The sequence below is a fragment of the Myotis myotis genome, unplaced genomic scaffold, assembly GCF_014108235.1.
Source record: "Myotis myotis isolate mMyoMyo1 unplaced genomic scaffold, mMyoMyo1.p scaffold_m19_p_5, whole genome shotgun sequence".
Lineage (NCBI taxonomy): Eukaryota > Metazoa > Chordata > Mammalia > Chiroptera > Vespertilionidae > Myotis > Myotis myotis.
In genome coordinates, this window is record NW_023416357.1 from 102,392,905 (window position 1) to 102,415,265 (window position 22,361).

Consider the following 22,361-nt stretch of genomic DNA (forward strand, 5'->3'; position numbering starts at 1 on the left):
AGGCAGCTGATCGATGTTTCTATCCCTCTCCCTTCCTCTCTGTAAAAAATCAATAAAATGTATTTAAAAAAAAAACCCACGCCCTGACTGGTTTGGCTCAGTGGATAGAGCGTCGGCCTGCGGACTGAAAGGTCCCGGGTTCGATTCCAATCAAGGGCATGCACATTGGTTGTGGGCACATCCCCAGAGGGCATGTGCAGGAGGCAGCTGAATTGATGCTTCTCTCTCATCGATGTTTCTAACTCTCTATCCCTTTCCCTCTCCCTTCCTCTCTGTAAAAAATCAATAAAACATATTTAAAAACAAAAAAAACCCCCACCAATTGTTTATTTAAAAAAATAAATGGGAGCTGCTGGGGCATCTCTGCTCCTTCCCTGTGGGTGGCCAGGTGTCATTCCAAGGTGGTTCTGAGCCTTCCACACGCCTGGGTTTCCTGGATTGACTTGTGACTGACATACTTAGTTTGGGGCCAAGGAGCAGGGAGAAACATCAGAGATGGGAGTTTGGCTGAAGTGGGACTTCCCAGCCCCGTACTACCGCTGGGTCTTTTCCATAGATCCCCGGGCCCCCAGTTAGTGTCCCTTCCTTCAGGTTCCTTCCAGCCCAGCCCAGCCCAGCAGGAGCCCGGATGACTCCCATGTTTCTATCCGAGGACCACTGGTGGTCCCTGAGGTCCAAAAGGTTGGCGACCGCTGATCTAGGCAACGATAAGACAAGTTTGCATTTGTTGAGCATTTACAGTGCTAAGGACTTCACAATGACCTGTGGGGGTAGAAACTATCATCACCCCCACTTCTCAGGTGGTAAATAGGCAGACTGATTGAGTTCTGGATCATAGAAAGTGAAGAACTGGGACTCAAATCCACGTCTCTGTCATAGCATCTGTGTGGACAGAGGGTGGTGCCTGGCCCAGCCTCCTGGGAACCTATCCCAGGGCAGGTGTGGCCAGAGGTGTAGCCCACCCGTCTTCTGTCAAGTGCATGAAACTGCATCCAGTCCTACTGTTGGGGTCCAGCCCCAGCGGGTCCAGGGGTCCCCAAAGGTGTGGATGGAGTCGGAGAAGAAGGAATGACACGGAAACAGCGTTCAGTTGATCAGCAGCCTAGCCAGGATCTCTAGCCAAGTTCTGGTCAGGATCTCCAGCCAGGTTCTGTGTCCATGTTCTCTTGCTAGGTTCTCCAGGTTCTCTAGCCAGGTTCTGTAGCCATGTTCCCTCACTAGGTTCTCCAGCCAGGTTCAGTCACCAGGTTCTGTGGCCAGTTTCCATCCAGGATCTTTTGCCATGTTCTCTCCAGTGAAGTTCTTCTGCCTCTAGGTTCTGTGTCTAGGTTCTGTGTCCTGTTGTCTTGTTACATCTGTATTTATACCAGTTGATTCCAATCCTATCAATCTGTATTCCAAAGGTTAGGGGCGTTTCTTATCTCCATTCCAGGGAGTAAAGATTATGTAGCTTAAGCATGATTGTTTGTAGTTAAAGTGATTAATTACCCGCCTGGCACTTAGTTAAGGGGTTTTATTCCCTCCCTAACTTCAGGGGAAAATCCCTACCTGGGGAAACCACCTTTCTCAGAGAGGTGACCTTGGTTAAAACACATAGTGTCAAGAAGGTGAGCAAACATATTAAGAACAGTATGCCATACATGCCAGGTCCCTTAAAACAGCAAGGATGGACCGGCTCCTGGCATCCTACTACTTCTCACCTGTCAGCAACTGTTCCCCATCTTGGTCTCTTACATCATCCATTTGCCCCTTAATCATTTGCATCAACACCCAAACATGCTGCACTTTCTTCTATATTAAAAAACATCAACTCTTGACCCCAATGCCCCTCCAGCTGTCTTCATGTCACTGCTCCCTTTCCAGGGGCAATTCAGACACTGAGGTCCCCACCCTCCTAACAATTCTTCTAATGAATGTCACCTTCTCCTCCTGTTCCTCTTTACAGCCCCTTCCTTGTCACCCTTTCAGGTTTCCTCCTCTTGTCTAACCTGTGATCCTAAGAGGCCCCAGACATGATTATGGCTCTTCTCCTCTATGCTATTGGACTGTGCTGACAGCTCCAGCCAGAACCTTCTCTTGGACTAGAGCCCCACTTGTCTTCACCTGGTTGCCCTGGAAAAGTCTGTGGCAAAGTTTAAGAGTTTTATTAGGGGGTGAAACTTCAGGGAAGTGAGTTAGGGGATAAGGGAAATGAAGCAAGGAGAGAGCAGATATAGGCAGTATGTTCTTGAACCGACCACAGTGGCTCACAGGCTACTCAGGATAGACCAGGGATGTGCTGGGGACAGTCCATCAAAGGGAGGAAGAGAACTTATCTGCTGACAAGTCCCCACCTATTTCTTTGTGTCACCTGGGCAGCACGTTGTGGAAGCCAGCACCCCTGGGAGAACAGGTCAGGTGAAGGTGGTGGAGGCTGTGGCAAAGGCTGGCCCTTTGCCAAGGGAGAGGCTGAAACCTGGGGGACAGAGGAGACCAGAGCTTTATGACTACAGGATGGGACACACTATTACTGGGACATTCTTGCTGGGAGCCAAGGCTTGGGGGCAGGTATGGCTGAGCAGATCAGAAAGATTCAAAAGCTGGGTCCAGGTCACCCCCAAGCCTGCTCACCTCACAGCCTTCTTCATCTCACTGATACAAAGAGCAACTACATCCTCCCAGCTTCTTGGTCCAGAACCCCGGTCACCTTTGGCTCTTCCTCTTCTGTACCTTCAGAATATATCCGGCATCCTCTCCCATCCACCCTGCGGCCAGCTTCCCCCTCAGCTGCCACATGGGTGCCTGCTCTCCCTGCTTCCACCCGTGCCTGCCTCACCCCAGCTCAGAGGAAACTTTCCAAAGTAACATCTCACCATTCCTCAGCTCCAAATCCTCCAAGACCTTCCTGTCACAGACGCTGGGAGTTAAAACCATGTCCTTGCTGGGGCCTTGAAGACTTCACACTGACTCCCCTTCACCTTCAACCCTCCCTCAGCTCCAGGAATTCTGCCTCCTTGCTGTTCCTGGGATATCCTGGCCCACTCTTGTCTTGGGACCTCTCTAAGGGACCAGAGTCTGGACAGGAGGAAGCAGCTGACCAGAGGAGTGCGGGCAGGCCCCGTCCATCACTGAAAGTCCCAGCAAACACACTGAAGGCAGGTTCTCAAGTCACTTCTTCAGCATTTTATTTCCGTCTCGAGTTCCAAGGAAGCTGACCCCAAGGAGCCTGGTACTGCTATGGAAGGCCATGTGCTGAGCAGAAAAGGAGCTGGTGTCGCTGACCCTCAGAGGAGAGCCATGCCTGTACTTTCCCTCCCTGTAGGCACTGAGCAGTGTGGAAAGCTTAGCCTCAGGCCTCTTTCCTGAGGGGCAAACAGCACACAGCCTTTGAGGCTACAGGCACTGCAGCTGTCTCTAGCCACAGTGAGGAGACAATGGCCTGATCTCAAGGATTTTGTGGGACAGAAGAGGCCAGCCAAGCCTATCATCTTCCTGTGTGGGGAAGTGGGCACCAGGGAGTGAGATGGGCAGGAGGCCACATCCTGAAAAAAGGGACAGCCTAGCCTGGCCAGTGTTGCTCAGTGGTTGAACATCAACCATGAACCAAGATGTCACCAGCTGATTCCTGGCCAGGGCACATCCTGGTTGCAGGCTCAATCCCCAGTAGGGGGCGTGCAGGAGGCAGCTGATGGACGTTTCCATGTTTCTATCTCTCTATCTTCTAAAAATCAATAAAAACTTATTAAAAAGAGGGGGGAGGGGACAGCCTAGGCTGTCCTACTCCTTCACCTGCAGCCCCACAGGACCTCAGCTGAGGAGGAGGCCATCAGGGTGCCATCAGCAAGCACCCTGAGAAGGAAAGGGCCCCATGGGACGTGGCTGGGGAACACCCAACTGAAACACAACAGGCTCTGGCTCTGCCACTTTAAAGAGTGCTACGATGCACTTTAACGATTGCCCTGCCCCTCCCTAGCCAGGCAGCCCCCATGGGCTCTAGCTGGCCGCCCTCTAGTCGCAGGAGCCATCTTTCCAACCATCACGCCAGCGCTCATCCACTTTAGAGCAGTCGAAGTCCGGCTTGCCTAGCTTTCGGTTCACCTCGTTGTGCAGGCGGCACAGCCACTGGGTGAAAGATGCCCGTGTGCGCGTGTCTGGCTGGTTCCTATATATCCTGTGTGGGGGGGAAGCACATGGAGAATGAGGACGGGCAGTGGTCCACTGCCCAGCCTGCTCAATTCAGAGAGAGATGGGATGCTGCTGTAAGCTACACCCAGGTGTATCTCATGCTCTGAGACAGGAATTCCCAGAACAGGGCTGACCCCACAGTGTCCAGGCTTGGTGGACTCCTAGGCCGGCTCAAAACCTCACGTGGGGAGCTTGATAAACCCTCACAAGAGCCCAGGGCAAGACATTAACTCAGATCAGGCAACTTTACAGCCTCATAACAATCAGGAAGCCTAACCCAGCTTCCCTGGCCCCAAGCGGTGTGGAAAGGGCGGGGCCTGCACAAAGGCTTACTTAGCTAACAGCCAGACCAGTTTCTCAGCACGTGGGGCCCTGGTGCCTCCGCTCAGCAGGAGACCGTTTTTAACTGCCCAGGCTTCAAAAGGCAAGGAATGCCTTGCCCCCCACATCCAGAAAGGCCTATGGGTGCCAGACGGCCCCAGGCTGCTTGCCCTTTTAGAAAGATGGCTGATGATCCAATCCCCACTGTTTTGTCCCTGCTCTTGGCAACTCCCTGCCATTTCTGCACCTATTTCTCTGAGGCTCTCCTTTATGACATCCACCAAGGGCCCCGGCCCAGGCGGGATGCTCAGCTGCTTGCAGGCGGTACAGAATAACTTACCTCTTCCTTATGTCTTCTGCACACTCCTCACATGGGTAAAATTTGGAAAATAAATGTATGAGTTGGGCCATGTCTTGCTGCTGTTCTGGGGTGGGCAGGTCGGGGTAGTAGGCGGCCAGGGTGTGTAGGACGGCCCAGCTGTGGCGGCCCAGTTCCTCACGATCCTGAGGACAATCTTCCCTAAATTTGCTGCCCCGCTGCGGAAGGAGGCGAAGGGTCAGTCTCCCCGGACCAGAAGCCTATGACGCTCCCCTTTTCCCCTCCCCGGCCGGAGGCCCAGGCTCCAAACGTTAGTCCTGCGCGGATCCGGGCCTACCTTGGGGGCAAGGTTCAGGCACAGCCAACCCTGGGGGCGCACGTCCATCAGGCATAGGCCTGTGGGGTCGGGAGGCCGGCCCGGGAGCCTGCGAACGCGGCGGGGGCGGTGGGGGGGAGGGGAGTCGTGTGCGGGTCGGGGCTAGGGGTGGGCAGGGCTCGCGAGCCTCGTAGAGGTGGTGGCCCCCCCCCCCCCCCCCCCCCCCCGGCATCTGCACCTTCTGCTGCGTCCGCATCCACGACTTGAAGTCCACGCAGGCCCGGCAGTGCCGTCTCCGGGAACTGTCCTCGGAGACCTGAGGCTCGGGGGTCGGTGCCAGGGTTGGAGAAGGGGCCGAGGCGGCGGCGGAGTCTCTCCGTCCCGCGCCCCGGCCGCGCGCATCCGTCACCAGGTCCTCCACGGCTTCGGAGCGCGCGCCGCCGGGCAGGAAGGAGAAGAGGTTCCCGACCCCGAAGCGCCCCCGTTCGCTGGGCGCCGCCATGTTGCCCGCGCAGTGCCTGCCGGGCCAGCTCGGCCCCAGCCGGGCCTCCGAGCCGCCCTCAGACCCGCGCGCGCGCAGCCCACCAGGCGCGGCCACAGGCAGCCGGCGCGCACGCCGCAGGCTCGGGCGCGGAGGCCGGGCTGGGGCCGGGGCCGGGGCCGGGGCCGGAGTCCGGCGGGGAGGCGGAGGCGGAGGCGGAGGCGGGCGCGGGGGCGGGGCGGGGAGCCGGGGCCCGCATCCGGGAGGAGGCAGAGCCTGAGGCTGCGGTTCGGGTCAAGGACCCGCCGGATTCCGGGGCCCGGGGGCTGCCCACGCCCCTGGGCCATGTTCCGCAGCCCGAGCCCGGCGGGCGAGGTCCATGGCGAGGCCCCCGCTTCCTCCAGCAGAAGAGCAGCGTGTGTGGAAGGTGCGCCGCGGCCGCGCCCTGGACTCGGACTGCGGCCGAGACCAAGTCCGTCTTGCGACCCTCAACGCCACCATCGCTCCCTCTGACGGTCCCGGGTGCCTGTGGCCACTCACTGAGCCTTCCACTGGGGGGACGCCCCCAAGGGGCTACGTGGCGCTATGGCAACGTAGGGCGGGGCCTGGGCGCAGGGGGCGGAGTGCACCAGGGGGAGGTCCCGGGGGGCGGGGGCTGTGCCTGCAACGGAGGCGGCGCGCCTCTGAGCTTCTGGGCGAACCCGGCGCCCCGATCATCCTGCGGGAAGAAATTAAACCCAGAAGCAGTGGCCGCAGGGAACTCTGCTTCCCTACGTACAGTCATTCCGCAAATTTTTGTGCAGTGTCTCTTCCAAGCACTATTCCAGGCGCTGGGCAGGCGGGTAACAAGACCCAACCCTGACCTCCTACTCCCAGTGGTCAAGACGTGGGGGTGGGCGGGGCGAGGGGGAGAGTTACACTAATAAAGGTTCACTTACAAACCATGGTGGGGAGGGGGCCATAACAGGGCGTGGTAAATGCAGGTGGCCTCCTTGAGAAGGTGACCCTTATGCAGAGGCCTGAAGGATACGGGGCAGTCAAGGACAAGGCTGGAGGTGGGAGGTGCCAGCCTCGTGCATACCTGGGGAGAAATCCAGAGGTGGGCAAGGGCCCGCCAAGGACCTTGTCAGCTGCCATGGGAACTGGGAATTTATTCTGAGAGCTGTGGGAAGGTACTGGACAGTTTTGGGTAGGGCTACCTCTACCTGATCCCATTTCTGTTTTGCAAAGATTTCTCTGGAGAGTCAATTTCATGGGAGCAAGTAAGGAACACGGGCATTAGGTGGGTGGTGGGGTGGGGGGCTTGTAGTTGCCGAGGTGAGAGATAAGGGTAGGGGCTATGGAGAGGGGAAGAGTGGGAAGGATCCAGGGGTTGTGGGGAGTGTGGAAGCAGGGGCTATCAGTGGGTTAGTTGAGGAGGCCTCAGCAGCCTTCTAGGTCCCCGGCTGTTAGTAAACTGGCCCTTCCCTAGCCTCTGTCCTTTGTCTTCCAGGGAGCAGGGTCTGTTCCTACCTGACGCTGCCAGGCCAGACGCCCTCAGCACAGCCCCCACTGGGATTGGGGTGAGACAGTTGGGCTAAAGGCACTCTGAAAATCAGGCCCGTGCAGCAGGTGTTCACTGTCCAGGCCAAGACCAGTGAAGGTTTGAAAGCTTCAGAGAGAGCCGCTGGAGGGACACACAAAAGCCCTTTGTCCAGGCCACGTGGTTTCCTGGAGGGATGCCCTAGACACCGACTCCTCCCCGAGGGGGTTGGGGTGGGGTCCCAGCACAGAGCTGGTGGCCTCAACAGGAGGAACACTGTGCACCAAGGTTAGACGCAGCTCCAGAAATCTCCCCTGAAAGAAAGGAAGCAGCCGGAATTGTGGGGTACCTGGGCACATCCTCTGGAGACTACAGGGTCTTCTCACCATCCCAGTGGGGGAATGGTCACTCCTGATCTCAGAGGCTGTGTTTGCAGTAACTTGTAATAAATTATAAATTTAGAGGCAACTCTCAAAACAATCCTAGTCACCCCCCCATCCCCCAGGTGCCAGTGACTGTAGAGATGGATGGACCACCACAGGGAGGGAAACCTCTAGGGTGAGCCTGGGAGATCCAACCCTCCCCAACACATACAGAAAAACTGACATTATTCACTTCATACAAATTTCCTCCTTTGTGACTTGGGGACATTAAGAAATCTTCCCTCCAAGGTGAGGATTAAGCCGTTTCTGATGACAACTGTGTTAGTTGTCCAGGCAAGTTCAAAGGCGATGCAGGGGGCACCCCTTGGCAGGAGGCTCTCACCAACCCCAGCATTATGCGGGACTGGGAGAGCAGGGAGGGTGGGCCAAGCCTAGCGGCACTTTGATGGCCTCTGCCTTCTCCACCTCCCAGGGCAGCAGTCCCAGCCCCTCCACCGCCTCAGTGCTCCCCCTCCCACTCGCCAAGCCCTGTGCTCCTGCTTCTCCAGCCAGGTTTTCAGTTGGAGGCCAATGAGGAAGCTAAGAAGGACAGTGGGAGGGCGGTGCGGGAATGCCCCTGGCAGGTCTGAGGCATCGGGGGAATTCCAACCAGTCTTTCCGGGTGCCCAGAAGCACCTCCCGTCCCTGTGCGGCTAGGGAGCCCGCGGGATATTCTGCCACACGCTGCTGACTCCAGAGCCTAGGACCTGGGCCCGTGAGACCTCAGCTATGGTGGGCCCTCGGCACCCAGTGTCAGTCCGTGCAGCAGCTCTGGTGCAGATAGAGAAGCTCCAAGTAAGTGCTGGTCCCTGTGGACCTTAGGAGGAACCAGGGAGGGAAGGAGGGAGGAAGCTCAGGGTCCAGTCCCTCCCAGGTGCCCCAGCCTTTCCTCCCAACAGATGTTCGCCTTCTGTGTGAGCTGGTCGGATGACAGCAACACCTTGGTGCGGAGGAGCTGGGACGAGTTTAAGAGGCTCCATGTGAGTGAACCTGGGACTTCCTCCGAGCGACAGCCCCACCATGCCTGCCCTCACCCCCGTGTTGGCTTCTAGCCCCTACGATCCCAGCGAGATCCCCCCCCAAGGTAACCCAGTGGGCTCTCAGACCGATATGCCGGTTCTCTCCCTTAGAAGATCCTCAAGGAGACCTTCCCGGTGGAGGCAGGCCTGCTGCGGAGATCCGACCGAGTTCTCCCCAAACTTCCAGGTCAGGCACCAGGGATTCTGGGAGGGGTAAGGGGAGGGGCAGGAGCAGCAACCTGGTGATGGGCGCCCTGGGGTGGGGTCCCATGGTCTGTCCCCTGTGGTGCCCATAGACGCATCTACATCACTGTTGGCGCGTGGGGGCCGCAAAGGCCGTGGCCTGGCGCGCCTGCAGTTGCTGGAGGCCTATTCTCGGGCGCTGCTGGAGGCAGAGCAAGTATCCAGGGGGCCGGTGCTCACCGCCTTCTTCGAGCCACAGCTCCAGGACCTGGAGCCTTCACTACCGCTTGGCAGGTGCCTGACCCGCCCTAACTCCCCGAGGGAAGCATTTGGGTGGTGGGGGCCGAGTTGTGGAGAAAGGGCCTGGCAGTACAAGGCTGGGTGAAATGTGGCAGCCCATCCCCACACCCCTCTCTCTTGCGACCACCCTTTCCAGCCTGGTGATCCTGCCCGTCCTGGAAGAGCCCCCACCCCGCCCTGTGGGCAGTCTTGCTATAGGCAGCCTGGAGGCTCTGCGCCTGCACTGTCTGCAGCCCTTCAGTACCCAGGATACACGGGGCCAACCCTTCCATGCACAGGCCCAGGAGGCCCTAGACGTGCTGCTGCGACACCCCTCAGGTGGGGCTGGGCAGGAGTCTGGGGGTTTGACCTGCTGCAGCCAGGATCCCAGCACGCGGGGGACCTGAACCCCTGCCCACCTTCTGTGTACAGGTTGGTGGCTGGTGGCTAATGAAGACCAGCAGACAGCATGGTTTCCTGCTCCCTACTTGGAGGAGGTGGCCCTGGGCCAAGGCCAAGACGGGAGACAGCCCTTAGGGAGGAGTGGTAATGAGACTCATCCCCTCCCATGCCCCCACCACTGCTGGGCAGTGTGCAGCAAGGCTGGGGGGGGGGGGGGCAGAAAGCACCTGACCCAAGGGTGAGATGCCGTGGACAGACTAGGTGGTGCAGCAGTCCCCTCGCATGTACTCGGGCCCCATAGTGGGCTTGAGCCCCAGGGGTTTTAGAATGGTCCCTGGCATTAGCAAAGACACAGGAAGAGCCTGGAAGTGCAGGCGATTCAGAGAGATCAATGAGGGGAAGGAGATGGAAGCCCTGTGGTAACACCGAGTGCCCACTCCCAGGCTCCCAGTTCTGTGCTTCCCAAGCCTACGAGGGCTGCCGGCCCGATGAGCTGTCAGTGCCTGCGGGGGCAAGAGTGCACGTGCTGGAAATGTCCGACCGCGGCTGGTGGCTGTGCAGGTGGGGCTTTGGTGGGGGGAGGGGGACAGAGTCTAACGGGGTTGGGAGGGCAGGGCCGAGTGCTAACCAAACTCTGCCCTCCTTGCAGGTTCGGTGGCCGCACAGGCCTTCTCCCCTCTGTGTTACTGCAGCCAGATGGGCTCGGCAAGCTCCTGAATGGACCAGGGTTCCCTTCTGGGGCAGAGGGTGGAGAGAACAGGGCGGGGGAGGCCCAAAGCTCCCCTGAGTCCCCCCAGGTCATGACACTTCCTCCTACTGTGCCAGCCCGCCCGCTGCTGAGTGCCATTCAGAGCCGCTGCTGCACCATCACCCGTAGGGCACTGGGGAGGGACCCACGGAGTCAGGGACATCCTTGAGGGTGTGTGGAACCACATGGAGAGTGCTGTGTACCCCACAGCTGGGGCGGCAGGCCAGAGGCTCCACACCCCGGGGATGACTGATGGCAGCCACACCGCCCCCAGGGCGGGGGGAGGGTGGGGTTCTCTGGCTGGCAGGGCCAGGAAGCTACACTCTCCCATTTCCTCTGAGTGAAGGTCTGATTAACCCACACTCAGTGTCCATGCTGAGGGGCAGGGCCTGTTGGATTGCACAGGCCAAGGCACAGGGGTGGTGTTTGGCCAAGGTTGTAGCCTGGGACCTGGGGTGAGACAAAACCAAACCGACACAGGGAACTGGGATAAAACCTTCTGGTGTTTCAACAACAAAAATAAAAATAAAAAACAAACAAACAAAAAACCTTCTGGTGTTTCAGAGGGCAGAGGGGGCTGCAGGGAGGGTGGGCAGCTTCATGTTGTGCCACAAGAAGTCTAGGAAGGTGGCTGCCTGCAGGGTCCGACTGAGCCGCTGGAAGTGCCGCTCTGGGGATGACAGAGGATGTCGGGGGGGCATCCATGGAGCCGGCCAGGCTACTCCCTACCCCACCCGGGGCTGTGTCCATGTACCTGTGTAGGGCAGCAGGGCCTCCAGCGAGGCCCGCACACCTTCGTAGGCCAGCAGCTCTTCGGGGGCCTCGTGCCGCAGGAGCACGCTCAGCACGGCCTGGGCTTCGTGGCAGTGCCGCGAGTTGGTGTTCCACGTGACACAGAAGCGCAGCAAGGCCTCTGCGGGCGACAGGACGGTCAGACCTGCCTGCTGGCCACCCCACTCCTATCAGTCACTGTCCAGCCCCTACCCTCCTGCCCCGAACCTTTCTGGTCTCGCCGAAGTCGGAGCACAGTGGCTTCCAGTTTCTCGAAGGCCTCAGGGTCCCTCCGGATGGCTGCGGGAGGAGGAAGATAAGCCCCAGGGAAGGGGCAGGACAGACCTGAGAGACCCTCCTCCCCCTACCCCTGAGGTAGCACTGACCCTGGATAACAGTCAGCACAGTATGGGGCCGGTCCAGGGAGATGGCCAGGCCCAGCGCCCGCAGGTACCGCTTCTCCTGGAGCAGGTTGTCCAATTCTTGCTGCCTGGCGGGGGAAGGAGGGAGGACAGGGCCACAGGGCTGGGGCTGGGGCTGAAGGCAGAACCACCAGGGGGCTGGCTTAGGAGTCAGCAGACCAGGCCTGAGCACTCACGGGTGGTGCCCTGTGTCAGTGCTCCAAGCCTCAGTTTCCCCATGTCACAAAGCAGGGGTGATGCTACCCCGAGGGGAGGGTGATGCTGACGCTTGGGAGGTGCAGACATACAGGTGGCACTCACAGGGAGGCTGGGGGGGACCCTCAGACTTACTTGACCACCTGCTCCTCCCGCTTGGCTAGCTCCTCTGCCTGCTCCATCTCGGTAACGTCCTGGGGTCAGACTGGGGTCAGAGTGGAACCTCGGGCTGCCCTGCCCACCCTTCGCCCACTGCACCGACGCCCACACACCTTCCAGAGGATGACACAGGAGTCACTGGCGCCAGTAAGAGCACGGTCGTCCAGCTGGCTGCAGTGAAGCCCCCAGACCTTGTCCTGGTGGGCGTCCAGCGTCCTCACGCACTCATTGTTCTTGATGGTCCAGAGCTTTACGAGCCCATCAGAGCCGCTGGGTTTGGGATTGGGAGGGGCCTCAGCACTGGGACCTGTCTCCCAGCTCACCACAACCCCTGCCCTGTCCCCAGCCCAGTCACCTGGACAGCAGCTGTGTACCACGGCTCACAAAGGCCACCTTCAACACAGAAGCATCATGCCCCTCGAAAGTCTGCAGGGTTGGGACAGGGAGGGGATGAGAAAGCATCAGGTAGGGACCAGGACTGGGCTGAGGGCTGGGCCTGGGGTGGGGGCAGCTTACCTTAAGGCAGCTGATGTCCTGCAATGCCCAGAGCTTGACAGTGCCATCAGCTGAGGCAGTGGCCAGCACCTGGTCCATAGGTGAGAACTGGACACACCAGAGGCCACGCCGGTGGCCTGAGAAGACACCCAGCAGTTGGCACTGTGGCAGGGCCCAGAGCTTGGCTGTGCGGTCCTGTGAGCCTGTGGCCAGCAGCTTGTCATTGGGAGCAACAGCTACACTGTTGATGTCCTAGCGATGGCAACAGGTAGCAGCTCAGATACCCCTGTCCCAGTGAGGGCCCTGCCACACTGCCACCCGTGTGCTCACCTTGTCGTGGCAGCGTTGTGTCGCCTGGGCCTGTAGGAGAACAGGGCCACTGTCTGGGGCTATGCTCTTGGACAGCAGGACTTTGGGGATGGGCCACAGCTTCACAGTGCAGTCCTGGCTGCCGGTCACCAAGAAGGTCTCCTTCAGCCTAAAGCCCAATTGGGGGGCAGGGAAAGACGCCTGATGAGCCTTCGCCAGCCCTGTCTGCCAGTGCACCACAGCGCAGGCCTGCAGGACCATGGTCCAGATCAGAGGGGCTGTTCTGGAAGGCAGATGGCCTGAGTTACCCAGACACATCTCTGGGACCACCTGTCTGCACTTCAAGTCTGCACTGCCTACCCTTGGTGCCTCCACCCCAGATGACTTTGTCCCAATAATGGGACCCCAGCCCTAAATGCAGGGAGCGCCTTCTCAACCTGGACTTGTTCAGTGTCATTCTTTCTGCCCCAACATCCTACCCCAGGGGTCCTCAAACTATGGCCCGCGGGCCACATGCAAATACAAATATTGTATTTGTTCCCGTTTTGTTTTTTTACTTCAAAATAAGATATGTGCAGTGTGCATAGGATTTGTTCATAGTTTTTTTTTAAACTACAGTCCGGCCTCCAGTGGTCTGAGGAACAGTGAACTGGCCCCCTGTTTAAAAAGTTTGAGGACCCCTGTCCTACCCCTTTCATCCACCCAGCTCCAAGGCCACTTCCTAGGAAAACCCCATCCAACAATGGCACCTGGGGTGCTTCGTTCGTTACTCTAGATCCCTAGGTTGAAGCTTCAAAGAGCAAGGTCAAAGGCACCACCTTCTCCTCCCCGTCTCCCTGAGCTGGGACTCCATCAGCAGGGCCTAGGTCTCCACGTCCGTGACACGCTGCATCCCAGCCCTGGCCCACTACCTAGAGCAGCAGACGGTGCCCACGCTGTGTGTGTGCCCAGAGCCTTGAGCCACACAGGTCACTTCGCCAGCCTTGTTCATCCTCCAGACGCGAATGCTCTGGTCCTGGGGACAGGAGGGGTGAGGACAGAGGCTGGGCCAGACTTTCCCACTGGGGACCTGTACCTCCACACCTCTTGGGGTACCTCACCTTGGCACAGCTGGCAAAGAGCCACCCCTTCCGAAACACATCCAGGGCAAGGACAATATCTGAAAGAAAAGTGGAAGGAGAACGGTCAGAGATCAATTAAGGGAAAGGGTCCCAGGAGCGTCGGCCTGGCACCCTCACCTGTGTGGCCATGGAGAATCTGGCAGGCGGATGTCTGTAGCTCAAATACTTTCAGGCAGGGGCTATTGGAGGCCACGACAATGTGGGAGTCCTCAGGCCCAAGGAACCGGACATCCAACACCTCCTCGCTGTAGCCGGCAAACTGCAGGGTGGAGGGACACAAGCCAGGGCTCAGGTGAGAAGAGGGTCTACATCCCCAGACCGAGGGTTGACCAGGGGGCAGTGCTCACTTGTTTCTGCAGCTTCAGAGAATGTGCTTCATAGAGCAGAAGGTTGTGGTCAGCAGTGACACTGAGGAGCAGGCCAGCAGCTCGGACCAGGGCGCAGTGGGTCAGCTCCCGCCCAGGGCCTGACAATGGCTGCTGTGTGTGGACACATTGCCCCGAGGCCGCCTCCCACACACGCAGCACACCTATGCGGGGATAGAGGCTGCTGGGACTCACAGGTCCGCGGGCCACCCCTAGTCCCTGCTGCCCGCCCTGGCCTGGCCCCACACACCTTGGTTGCCAGCTGTTAGGAAGTGCAGGCCCGTGGACTTCACACCCAGCTGGGGCGCCAGCTCCTCTGGCAACAGCACCGCGGCCTCCACACTCTGTGGGGGAGTGGGTCAGAGGTGGCAGCCCCACTCCCAGCCCTAACCCACTCACTGGCCCTGACCCCCCCGGTGCCCCACCTCAAACACAGGGATGGTCCTCAGGGCCTGGTGGCTCCGCAGGTCCCAGACAATGCAGATCTTGTCCCGGCCCGAGCTGGGGAAACAGCCACCTCAGTTCCTGAATCTCAGCCATGGCCCTCCCCGCCTGCTAAGACCTGGGTAGCTGGTCACTGACCTGACCATGGTGTGGCCATCAGCACTAAAGGTGAGTGAGGTGACAGCGCTGTAGTGGGCAGTCAGTACAGCCAGGCACGACTGGTCCTGTAGCGACCATATGCGGATGGCAGCGTCTGTGGCTGAGGAGAAGAGCAGCAGACGTGCGGGGTCCGGGTGGAAGGCCACCAAACTGCAGGTAGGCAGGTGCGGCAGGTGAGCGGTGCCATCCCAGCGTGATGCCCCACTCACCCAGGTTCTGCTGTCCCTACTCACTGCACGACACCTGGCGAGCCCCGGAAGTGGTGTGTCCCATAGTGCCGCACAATGTCCCAGATACGCACAGCCCCATCACAGCCGCCTGTGGAAATGTGTTTGAGGTGAGGGGGCTGGTGTGCCCCAAGCCCCGTGCCCGCCAGCCGGCCCATCCACCTGCTGGGGCCCTACCTGTGGCCAGCAGTGTGGAGGTGGGATCGAAGGCCATGGTGGCCACAGGGGCTGTGTGTATCGCTTTCCACAGGCGGATGACACTGCCCTCTCGCCAGGCCCAATGAGCCAGCAGCAGTGCCCGACTGGCTGTCACTAGCACCTAGGGGAGGATGTAGTTTACCTGGGGGGTGGAGGGTGGAGGGTAGAGGCAAGGCCACCCATCCTCATAGACTCAAGTACTAGAACCCACCTCCTGTCCCTGCCCCACATACCTCATCATCAGGGCTGAGATCAAAGGCAGTAATGTCCTCCTGGTCCTCCTAGGGGCAAGAGTGGGAGCACAGAGTGCTATGAGAATAGGCTGCTTTTCCACGCTAGTCCCTCACCCTGGCTCTCCCTGCCCTCACCTGCTCCAGGCTCTGCAGGATGGCCCCTGAGGCCACATCCAGGATCTTGACTTTGGTACCACAGACACAGAAGAGGTACTGCCCAGTCTGGTCCAGCTGGTGACAGAGGGGGTCTCAGCCAAGATTACACCCTGCAATCCCTGCCTGCCCCACCACTCTGCCTCCCCCCCCCCCCCCCCCCCCGCCCCAGCCCACCCGAGCTGGTACCTGCACCTTCCCGCCCTTGTAGAAAGGCTCGAACTTGCGCTCGACAGCATAGCTGGAGGGTGGACAGAGAAAGAGAGTGAGTGACTCACCCACCCCTTGGTCCCCAGTGCCAAGCCCTGTGCTGGGTGCACTCCCAGAGGTCAACCCAATAGGTCCTTGTGACAGCCCCTGGACAGCAGTAGGGATGGGGTACTGGCGGTGATGAGTTCTTTTCAGTGTTGTGAGGTGGGTGTTGGTATCCCCGTTGCAGATTATTTGAGACCCCGAGCTGGGTTGCTGATCCACAGAGGGTCCCACAACAGCATATGCTGTCCAAACAGTCCTGTCTTCCCAGAGACTCCCCAGTGCAGATCAGGCCAGGCCTTGGGGGCCCCCTGCTGGCCATGGGAGGCCAGGCCTGAGTACCGGCCCATGGCAACACACTCAACACCATCCCTGAGGTCCAGCCTGAACCCTTCCCCAACCCTTCCTCCTTCCCCAGCCTGGCCTGCATCTCAGTCCCCAAGCAGTCCTATTCCATCCTGCTCGGCTGCCTCCATGCTGGTCCAGGTCACTGCACCGCCCCCCTCTGGAGAGATGCTACAGTCTCTTCACCAGCCCCCCACCCACTCTCTCAAACCCTGCTGCCAAAAGGGCCAATTAGAACATAACTCTGCCTTAAAATCCACTCCTCTCCTCACATGTTTCCAAGATCCTGCCCAAAGGGGCCACTGCTAACCTCTCCTGTTTCGACCAGGCTGTTCCCTGTGGGTAGCCTGGACCTCTCTTGCCAGTTTTCAACGGCGCCTGACATCCACTGGGGTAAGCCCTATTGCCAAGATGAAACAAAGCCTCCAACCCCCAACCCGAAGACCATCCACTCGGGCTTCTTCTGCTAGTGCCTGTCACAGCCACTGATGACAATGATTTGCCTGATACCCTGATCCCATCAAACGCCGCTCCAAAGGGCAGGGCGGAGCCTGTCCCTTTCCGGACACTGAGCATTGAGATGTTCAGCAGAGGCTTGGGAAAAGGCACAGGACTCGGGGCTTCCTAGGCCACTGCTGACGGCCCCTCTCCTGACCTGTCCTCCTGCTCCCTGGAGGAGAGGGACAGCGGGTGAAAGACCCAGCCGCCTGACCCAAAGGTGGTGGTCCTCCGCTACCCGAGGGTGTCAGAGGTCCGCTCCCATCCAGGACCAGCCTCCCTTTGTGTTCAGCCCGCCCCCTCCTCCTCCTCTAGGACTTCTCGTCCCCTCCCAAACGGGCTCCTAATTTAATAACCTGCCCGGGCCCAGGCCCCCTCCCGCGAGCAGCCATTGCTGGCTCTCCCACCTTACACTATGGCTACAGCCTCCACGCCCCCGCGGACCGGTCCGCACACAGTCCCCATCGCCTCCCCACGCCCGAATGCACATCCGACCCGCGGCGGGCGCCTGCGCTACTCCGGCCGCGACCCCGGCTCCCTCCCCGGCGGCGCCCACAGCCCGTGGCCCGCTCACTTGGCCTTGAAGCGGCTCGGTCCGGCCGCAGCCTCCTCCATGTCGCTGCCGCTGCAGCCGCCGCCGCCGCGTGGGGGAGACCCGAGCGCCTCTCCGTCCTGCCGGCGCGCTTCACTGGCGTCACCGCGCGTCTCTACTGTGACGTCATTACGACCGTGCGATCCGCGCCGAAGGTGGCAGAGGCGTTTCCGCCTGGAGGTTGGGTTGTACTCCGTCTGGGGCCGGTGGGATGGCACAGACTGCGTTCACTAGGTAGCTGGCATTTTCTTCTATTTTATTTATTTTTAAAAAAATATATCATTGATTTTTTACAGAGAGGAAGGGAGAGGGATAGAGTTAGAAACATTGATGAGAGAGAAACACCGATCAGCTGCCTCCTGCACCGCCCCCACCGGGGATGTGCCCGCAACCAAGGTACATGCCCTTGACCAGAATCGAACCTGGGACCCTTCAGTCCGTTGCTCTATCCACTGAGCCAACCAGCGAGGGCTATTTTATTTTTTTATTGACGGTATTGATGTGACGTTGGATAATAAAATTTTACTGGATAATTATATAGGTTTCTTCTATAATACGTCATCTTTCTATCTGGTCTTGACTAGGAATCGAACCCGCAACCTTAGCATATTCAGATGACACTAACCAACTGAGATACCCAGCCAGGGCAGGGAGTGCAGTTGTAAATGGGGTTGTGGAGCAGAACCCTAAAGTGGGTGAAGCAGGGAGCCCTGTGGTTATCTAGAACAGTGCTTCCGGCTAAGGAACACCACTGCACAGGGCTGGCGTTAGGAGGAGCAATTGAAGCCCAGGTAGCTTCAGGGAGTGAGTAGGGAGGTTTATAAGGGGAGGAGGTCAGAGATAATGGGGATTCACTGTGAGTCATTGTGATGAGGGGGCTTTACTCAGCTCAGGAATTTGAGCTGTTGTGCTACTGGCTATGACGCTGGTAAGTAAATTGCTAGAAAGTAACTGGGAAGAAGACTGGGAAAAACCCTTGTGAGACATTAATTTGAGTGGAAAGTAGCCAGGCAAAGGAGAGTGAGTGATAGAGCTTATGGGCAGGGAAAAGAGCCAGTGTTAAAACCCAGTGGTGGGAAAGAACTTGGGAGAGGTGGAGGGAGAGAGGCCAAAGTGTCCTTGCAGGGTGAAGGGAGTAGTGTCTGCAGAGGTGGAGGGCTGCAAGCACAGAGATGGCGGGAGCAAGCCAGTTCAGGGCTCATGTTTATTTATCCCTCAATTTACAAGGTACTTTGGTCCTGGACCCCCCACACCTCAGTCCCAATGCTGCCTTCCGGGGCGGCCTCGGCATCCTCTTGCTGCGCAGGGGCATCCTCCTGCTGCGCAGGGGCATCCTCCTGCTGCGCGGGGGCATCCTCTTGCTGTGCCCCTAGGAGCAGTGCGTCATTCTCCAGGAAGTTCCCTAGTTGGGCCAACTGCCAGCAGATGAGGTTGGTGGTGCGGTGCACCTTGCGCACATGCTGGAGCAGGCACAGCACCAGGGTCTGGCTGCGATCCTGGCGCTGGCCCCAGGCTTCGCGCAGCTCACAGTGGCAGTTGTGGGGTCCAGGCTCCGTTGGGCCCAGGTCTGCACCACAGTCCAGGGCGCAGTGCTGCTGGGTCCCATGCTGGCAGTGCTGCAGGTGTGCCACCAAGGTCCCACGCGGTATTTGTACCATGCAACCCTCGTTGGGGCAGGCCATTAGCTCGAAAGGGCACGAGTTCTGGTGCCCCTTGCGATGGGCCAGGGGGCACGTCACCGAACAGCCAGCTTCAGCGTTCTTGCACTAGGGGTGGGGGAGAACAAGGTGAGCCAAACCAGGTCAGGCATTGCCAGCCTTTAAGCTGCCCACCCCCAAATAATTACCCACCCATGACATACATTCCACTGACTAGGAACCAGGGAACTAACTGGGAACCTCCCAAGCTCTTATGGCACCAATAATGTGAAAAGGGGAACAGTTGGACAAATGCTTAGAGGTGGGAAGAACCTAGATCTCTGAGAGAAGGGGGACGGGTTGAGGCCTGACACTTGGAAAACAGAGGTGCATGGCTGAGTTGCACTAGACGATTGCATGTATGGCAGATTTTTACTTTATTTTTAATATATTTTTATTGATTTCAGAGAGGGAGGGAGGGAGAAACATCAGTGATGAGAGAGAATCATTGATCGGCTGCCTCCTGCACACCCCACATGGGGATCGAGCCTGCAATCCAGGTATGTGCCCTGACGGGGAATCGAACCGTGGCCTCCTGGTTCATAGGTCAAGGCTCAACCATTGAGCCACACTGGCTGGGCTGTTTTTTAACCTATTTTCCCATCTACAAAATTAGGAGGCTGGAGTTAATGGCTGACAGCAGATACATTATCCTCTAAAAATGTTCTGGTCTCCATTTTACATTTGAGCCCTGGCTGGTGCCGCTCAGTAGTTAGAGCATTAGTCAGCACACCAAAGGGTCCTGGGTTCAATTTCCAGCCAAGGGCACATACCTGGGTTGTAGGTTCGATCCCTGGCCCTAGTCAGGGTGCATGCGAGAGGCAACCAATTGTGTCTTTCTCTCTCACTCCCCTCTCCCCTCCCTTCCTCCCTCTAAGAAAATGAATGGAAAAAATATCCTCTGGTGAAGATTAACAACAAAAACCCCATTTACATTTGAGGCCCCAGGAGCTGAGTCGTTATGTAACTTGCCCAAAGTCACAATGCAAGTAAATGGAACTCAGCCAGGGCTGAGGACCCCAAGTCTGCAGTCTGTGTTGCTGGAGTAGAAACCCTCAGTTCTCTGAGGGTGAGATTCTCCTAGCTCCCTCTCCTTGCTCTGCCCCATCCCCCAAGGGACACAAGGAGGATGGTGGCAGTGGGTGCTTTGTACTACCTTAACTTCCAGGTGGCCAATGGTCTTTCGGAGTTTATTCACACGGACCATCTTTTTCCGTTTCACTTCTTTCCTGCAGCACGGACAGGTCTTTTGTCTAGGGAGGGAGGCATGGGTTGGGTGAGTGTTGGGATTGGGGAGGGAGCAAGTGGCAGCAACATGTTGGTCCCTTCTCTCTACCTGCAAGAGGCACGAGAGGGCTTTATAGGGACCTCTCAGCTCCGAGGCCTGGCCAGGGGCTACAGGCAGATAACACATGGTGAGGGGACCCACAAATTTCAGTCTCAGATTTAGCAGCTGAATCTTATGGCCACGGCTTTGCAGACCTTCCTTTCTGTCCTGGTTTACAGAAATGGCCCTTATCCCCACCCTTGCCTCCCAGCCTCTTGGGAACCCAGTAGCACCTGGCTAGCCACCGGAGAATGCACTTCTTGCAGAAGATGTGGCTGCATGGCAACCTCACCGGCTTCTTGAGAACTCCATGGCAGACAGAGCACAGAAAGTTGCTGTCGGGAGGGCTGGTGAAGAGGTTGAGATCATACCCGCCACTCTGAAAAGGCCAGACCAGCATCAGAGGCTGGCAGGGACCAGAATCTGGTCACCCCATTCCATATGCCAAGAGGGAGACCCCAGCAAGCTTTGGGTAGGGAGGTGGGCCACGTGAGAGCCTTGAGTGGAGGGGTGGGTCAGCACTCACTTTGAGGGGGCAGCTGTGAGGGTCAAGACCTTTGAATACTAATCCCCAGCTTTAGGAGCTGGTCTTGGCCTGGATTTACTCTTGGCCAGAGTCCTCTGAAAGCTTTCCTTATTCCATTTGGGAGCTTGTAAGCCATTGTCCACTCTTTCTCAGAATTGGAGTTCAGCTCTGGGCAAGTCTCTGGATTTAGGCACAAATATAAGGGCCAGAGGCAAGAGGGTCTTGGACTCACCATGATATGTGTCTAGACCGCAGCTTCTGACCCCTGGGGCTGAGGAGCTTACATTTCACAGGGAGAGTGGGCGACATCACAGTGGCATTGTCCCAAAGCGGCCAATCACAGTCCTGGCCCAGGGCCCACTGGGACTCCGCACCACCTGGCTCTCAACTCCCCTCTCTAAAAGGGCACAGACATGGGGTAGGGTCCCTATAGCCCCTGCCTTGATGGTGACTGGCAGCTGGTCCCCAAGCAGCACTAGGCCAGGAATCAAACTCCTAGGGACAGTATCCCCAAGACCGAGGCTTCAGCAGGAATGAAGGGATGGCTCCCCTCTCCCTCCTAAAACAGTGCTGCCCTGGTGGCTAGTTCTCCAAGAGCTCAGGGGCTTTAGGATCTAAGACCCAAGGTGCTCCAGGATACAGACCAGGGAAATGAGGACCAGATTGCCACGCCACCTACATACAGTACAGGAAGAGCTAGCCTGTGGGAAAACCTCCCAGAGTAGGTAGGCTCGGACCATCTGGGCAGGCCGATGAGAAAGGCGTAGGGAAGTCAATTCCAACCGGAGAGAGCAGCATGTTCCAACGTGTCAAGCACAGAACAGAAAAGTGTATTTCCATACCACCGAGTGGTTCACTTATCACACCCTGAAGACCTAACCCTGTCCTGCGGTAAGTGACCAGGGGGCCGCTGTTTGAACTGTGAATCTTACACTCCTGACCTTGCTAATGGCTACCAGGCCCAGCGGGACTCCCATCGAGCTCAAGGTACTTTATCTGCTCTCTGTGGACCCTTAGGAGTCACCCCCCAACCTTGGAGACGCTAAGCTCTACCCCCGTGTGGCATCCGAAGCAGAACAGGGCTGTCTAGGAGGAAAAGGCGGCCGACGCGGGTCTCTCCTTCACGGCACACACTGATCTGAGGGTCCACAGTTGCATTTTCCAGGATGACAGGCAGGGGACCAAAAACACCCACATGCGCATGAATTAGACCAACAGCTTTATTAAAAAAATTAAGACAGAGACAACATAATTTAAGGAGATAAATAAGAAAGAGGACAGCGAAGTCTCCCTACTGCCACGATCCTGGCGGCGTCAGCCTCAGTTGGGACATCCGGGAGCCCTGCGGGCAGAAAACGGGGTGAGGACCTGACATGAGAGCACGCGATCGGTAACACCCGGGGCCCCGGACCGCGGCGCGTGTCGGGGCCTGGGTTTCACCTCCCACATCGTGTGGACAGTGAGCTGAGGCCCCCGGTGGCTCTGGGCGCCGAATCTCACCCACGGTCACGGGCAAGGCCGCGGGTGATTTTCAACCAACGCCGACCTCCCGACCACCACCCAGGGACACGCACAGCCCGACCTACCTGCAGCCGGAGGAGGTGCGCGCGCGGCGGAGCAGCATTTATAGCCACTCCGCGAGCCCGGAGACGCGCAGGCGCACGCAGAGCTGACGGGGCCCCGTGAAGCCAATCACA

The 22,361-nt window shown here is 58.3% G+C and overlaps 4 protein-coding genes and 1 non-coding gene across 9 annotated transcripts; 1 reads left to right on the top strand and 4 right to left on the bottom strand.

The window, feature by feature from the left end:
• Positions 1-3,139: 3,139 nt before the first annotated feature.
• On the bottom strand, positions 3,140-5,803 carry GFER (growth factor, augmenter of liver regeneration). The gene is made up of 3 exons (XM_036309120.1): positions 5,359-5,803; positions 4,826-5,022; positions 3,140-4,150 (listed from the first exon to the last, which is right to left on the bottom strand). The coding sequence occupies exons 1-3, from the start codon at positions 5,620-5,622 to the stop codon at positions 3,988-3,990; spliced, it is 624 nt and encodes a 207-aa protein (XP_036165013.1). The 5' UTR covers positions 5,623-5,803; the 3' UTR covers positions 3,140-3,987.
• A 2,395-nt stretch (positions 5,804-8,198) lies between these two features.
• Positions 8,199-10,528, top strand: NOXO1 (NADPH oxidase organizer 1). 3 transcript variants are annotated; one of them, XM_036309117.1, is made up of 8 exons: positions 8,199-8,340; positions 8,445-8,525; positions 8,676-8,751; positions 8,861-9,041; positions 9,184-9,365; positions 9,459-9,572; positions 9,872-9,989; positions 10,078-10,528. In XM_036309117.1, the coding sequence occupies exons 1-8, from the start codon at positions 8,275-8,277 to the stop codon at positions 10,343-10,345; spliced, it is 1,086 nt and encodes a 361-aa protein (XP_036165010.1). In that variant the 5' UTR covers positions 8,199-8,274; the 3' UTR covers positions 10,346-10,528. The 3 variants fall into 3 exon arrangements, with proteins under 3 accessions (XP_036165010.1, XP_036165011.1, XP_036165012.1); XM_036309118.1 differs by having other exon boundaries at positions 8,209-8,340; positions 8,679-8,751; XM_036309119.1 differs by lacking the exon at positions 9,459-9,572 and having other exon boundaries at positions 8,209-8,340.
• A 131-nt stretch (positions 10,529-10,659) lies between these two features.
• TBL3 (transducin beta like 3) lies at positions 10,660-17,210 on the bottom strand. Of its 3 annotated transcripts, XM_036309114.1 has the most exons (22): positions 17,097-17,210; positions 15,617-15,668; positions 15,410-15,505; positions 15,275-15,322; positions 15,021-15,162; positions 14,850-14,934; positions 14,596-14,766; positions 14,439-14,514; positions 14,264-14,357; positions 13,996-14,177; positions 13,766-13,907; positions 13,628-13,686; positions 13,439-13,542; positions 12,549-12,696; positions 12,240-12,470; positions 12,079-12,149; positions 11,837-11,993; positions 11,700-11,758; positions 11,334-11,437; positions 11,176-11,247; positions 10,931-11,089; positions 10,660-10,846 (listed from the first exon to the last, which is right to left on the bottom strand). In XM_036309114.1, the coding sequence occupies exons 1-22, from the start codon at positions 17,135-17,137 to the stop codon at positions 10,737-10,739; spliced, it is 2,403 nt and encodes an 800-aa protein (XP_036165007.1). In that variant the 5' UTR covers positions 17,138-17,210; the 3' UTR covers positions 10,660-10,736. The 3 variants fall into 3 exon arrangements, with proteins under 3 accessions (XP_036165007.1, XP_036165008.1, XP_036165009.1); XM_036309115.1 differs by lacking the exon at positions 11,700-11,758 and having other exon boundaries at positions 11,334-11,484; XM_036309116.1 differs by lacking the exons at positions 10,660-10,846; positions 10,931-11,089; positions 11,700-11,758 and having other exon boundaries at positions 11,206-11,247.
• Positions 17,211-18,284: 1,074 nt separating this feature from the next.
• RNF151 (ring finger protein 151) lies at positions 18,285-20,538 on the bottom strand. Its single transcript, XM_036309590.1, has 3 exons — positions 20,372-20,538; positions 19,968-20,064; positions 18,285-18,880 (listed from the first exon to the last, which is right to left on the bottom strand). The coding sequence occupies exons 1-3, from the start codon at positions 20,536-20,538 to the stop codon at positions 18,335-18,337; spliced, it is 810 nt and encodes a 269-aa protein (XP_036165483.1). The 3' UTR covers positions 18,285-18,334.
• A 1,543-nt stretch (positions 20,539-22,081) lies between these two features.
• Positions 22,082-22,204, bottom strand: LOC118657241. The gene has a single exon (XR_004967953.1). It is a non-coding gene; the product is annotated as a small nucleolar RNA ACA64 (small nucleolar RNA).
• Positions 22,205-22,361: the final 157 nt, after the last annotated feature.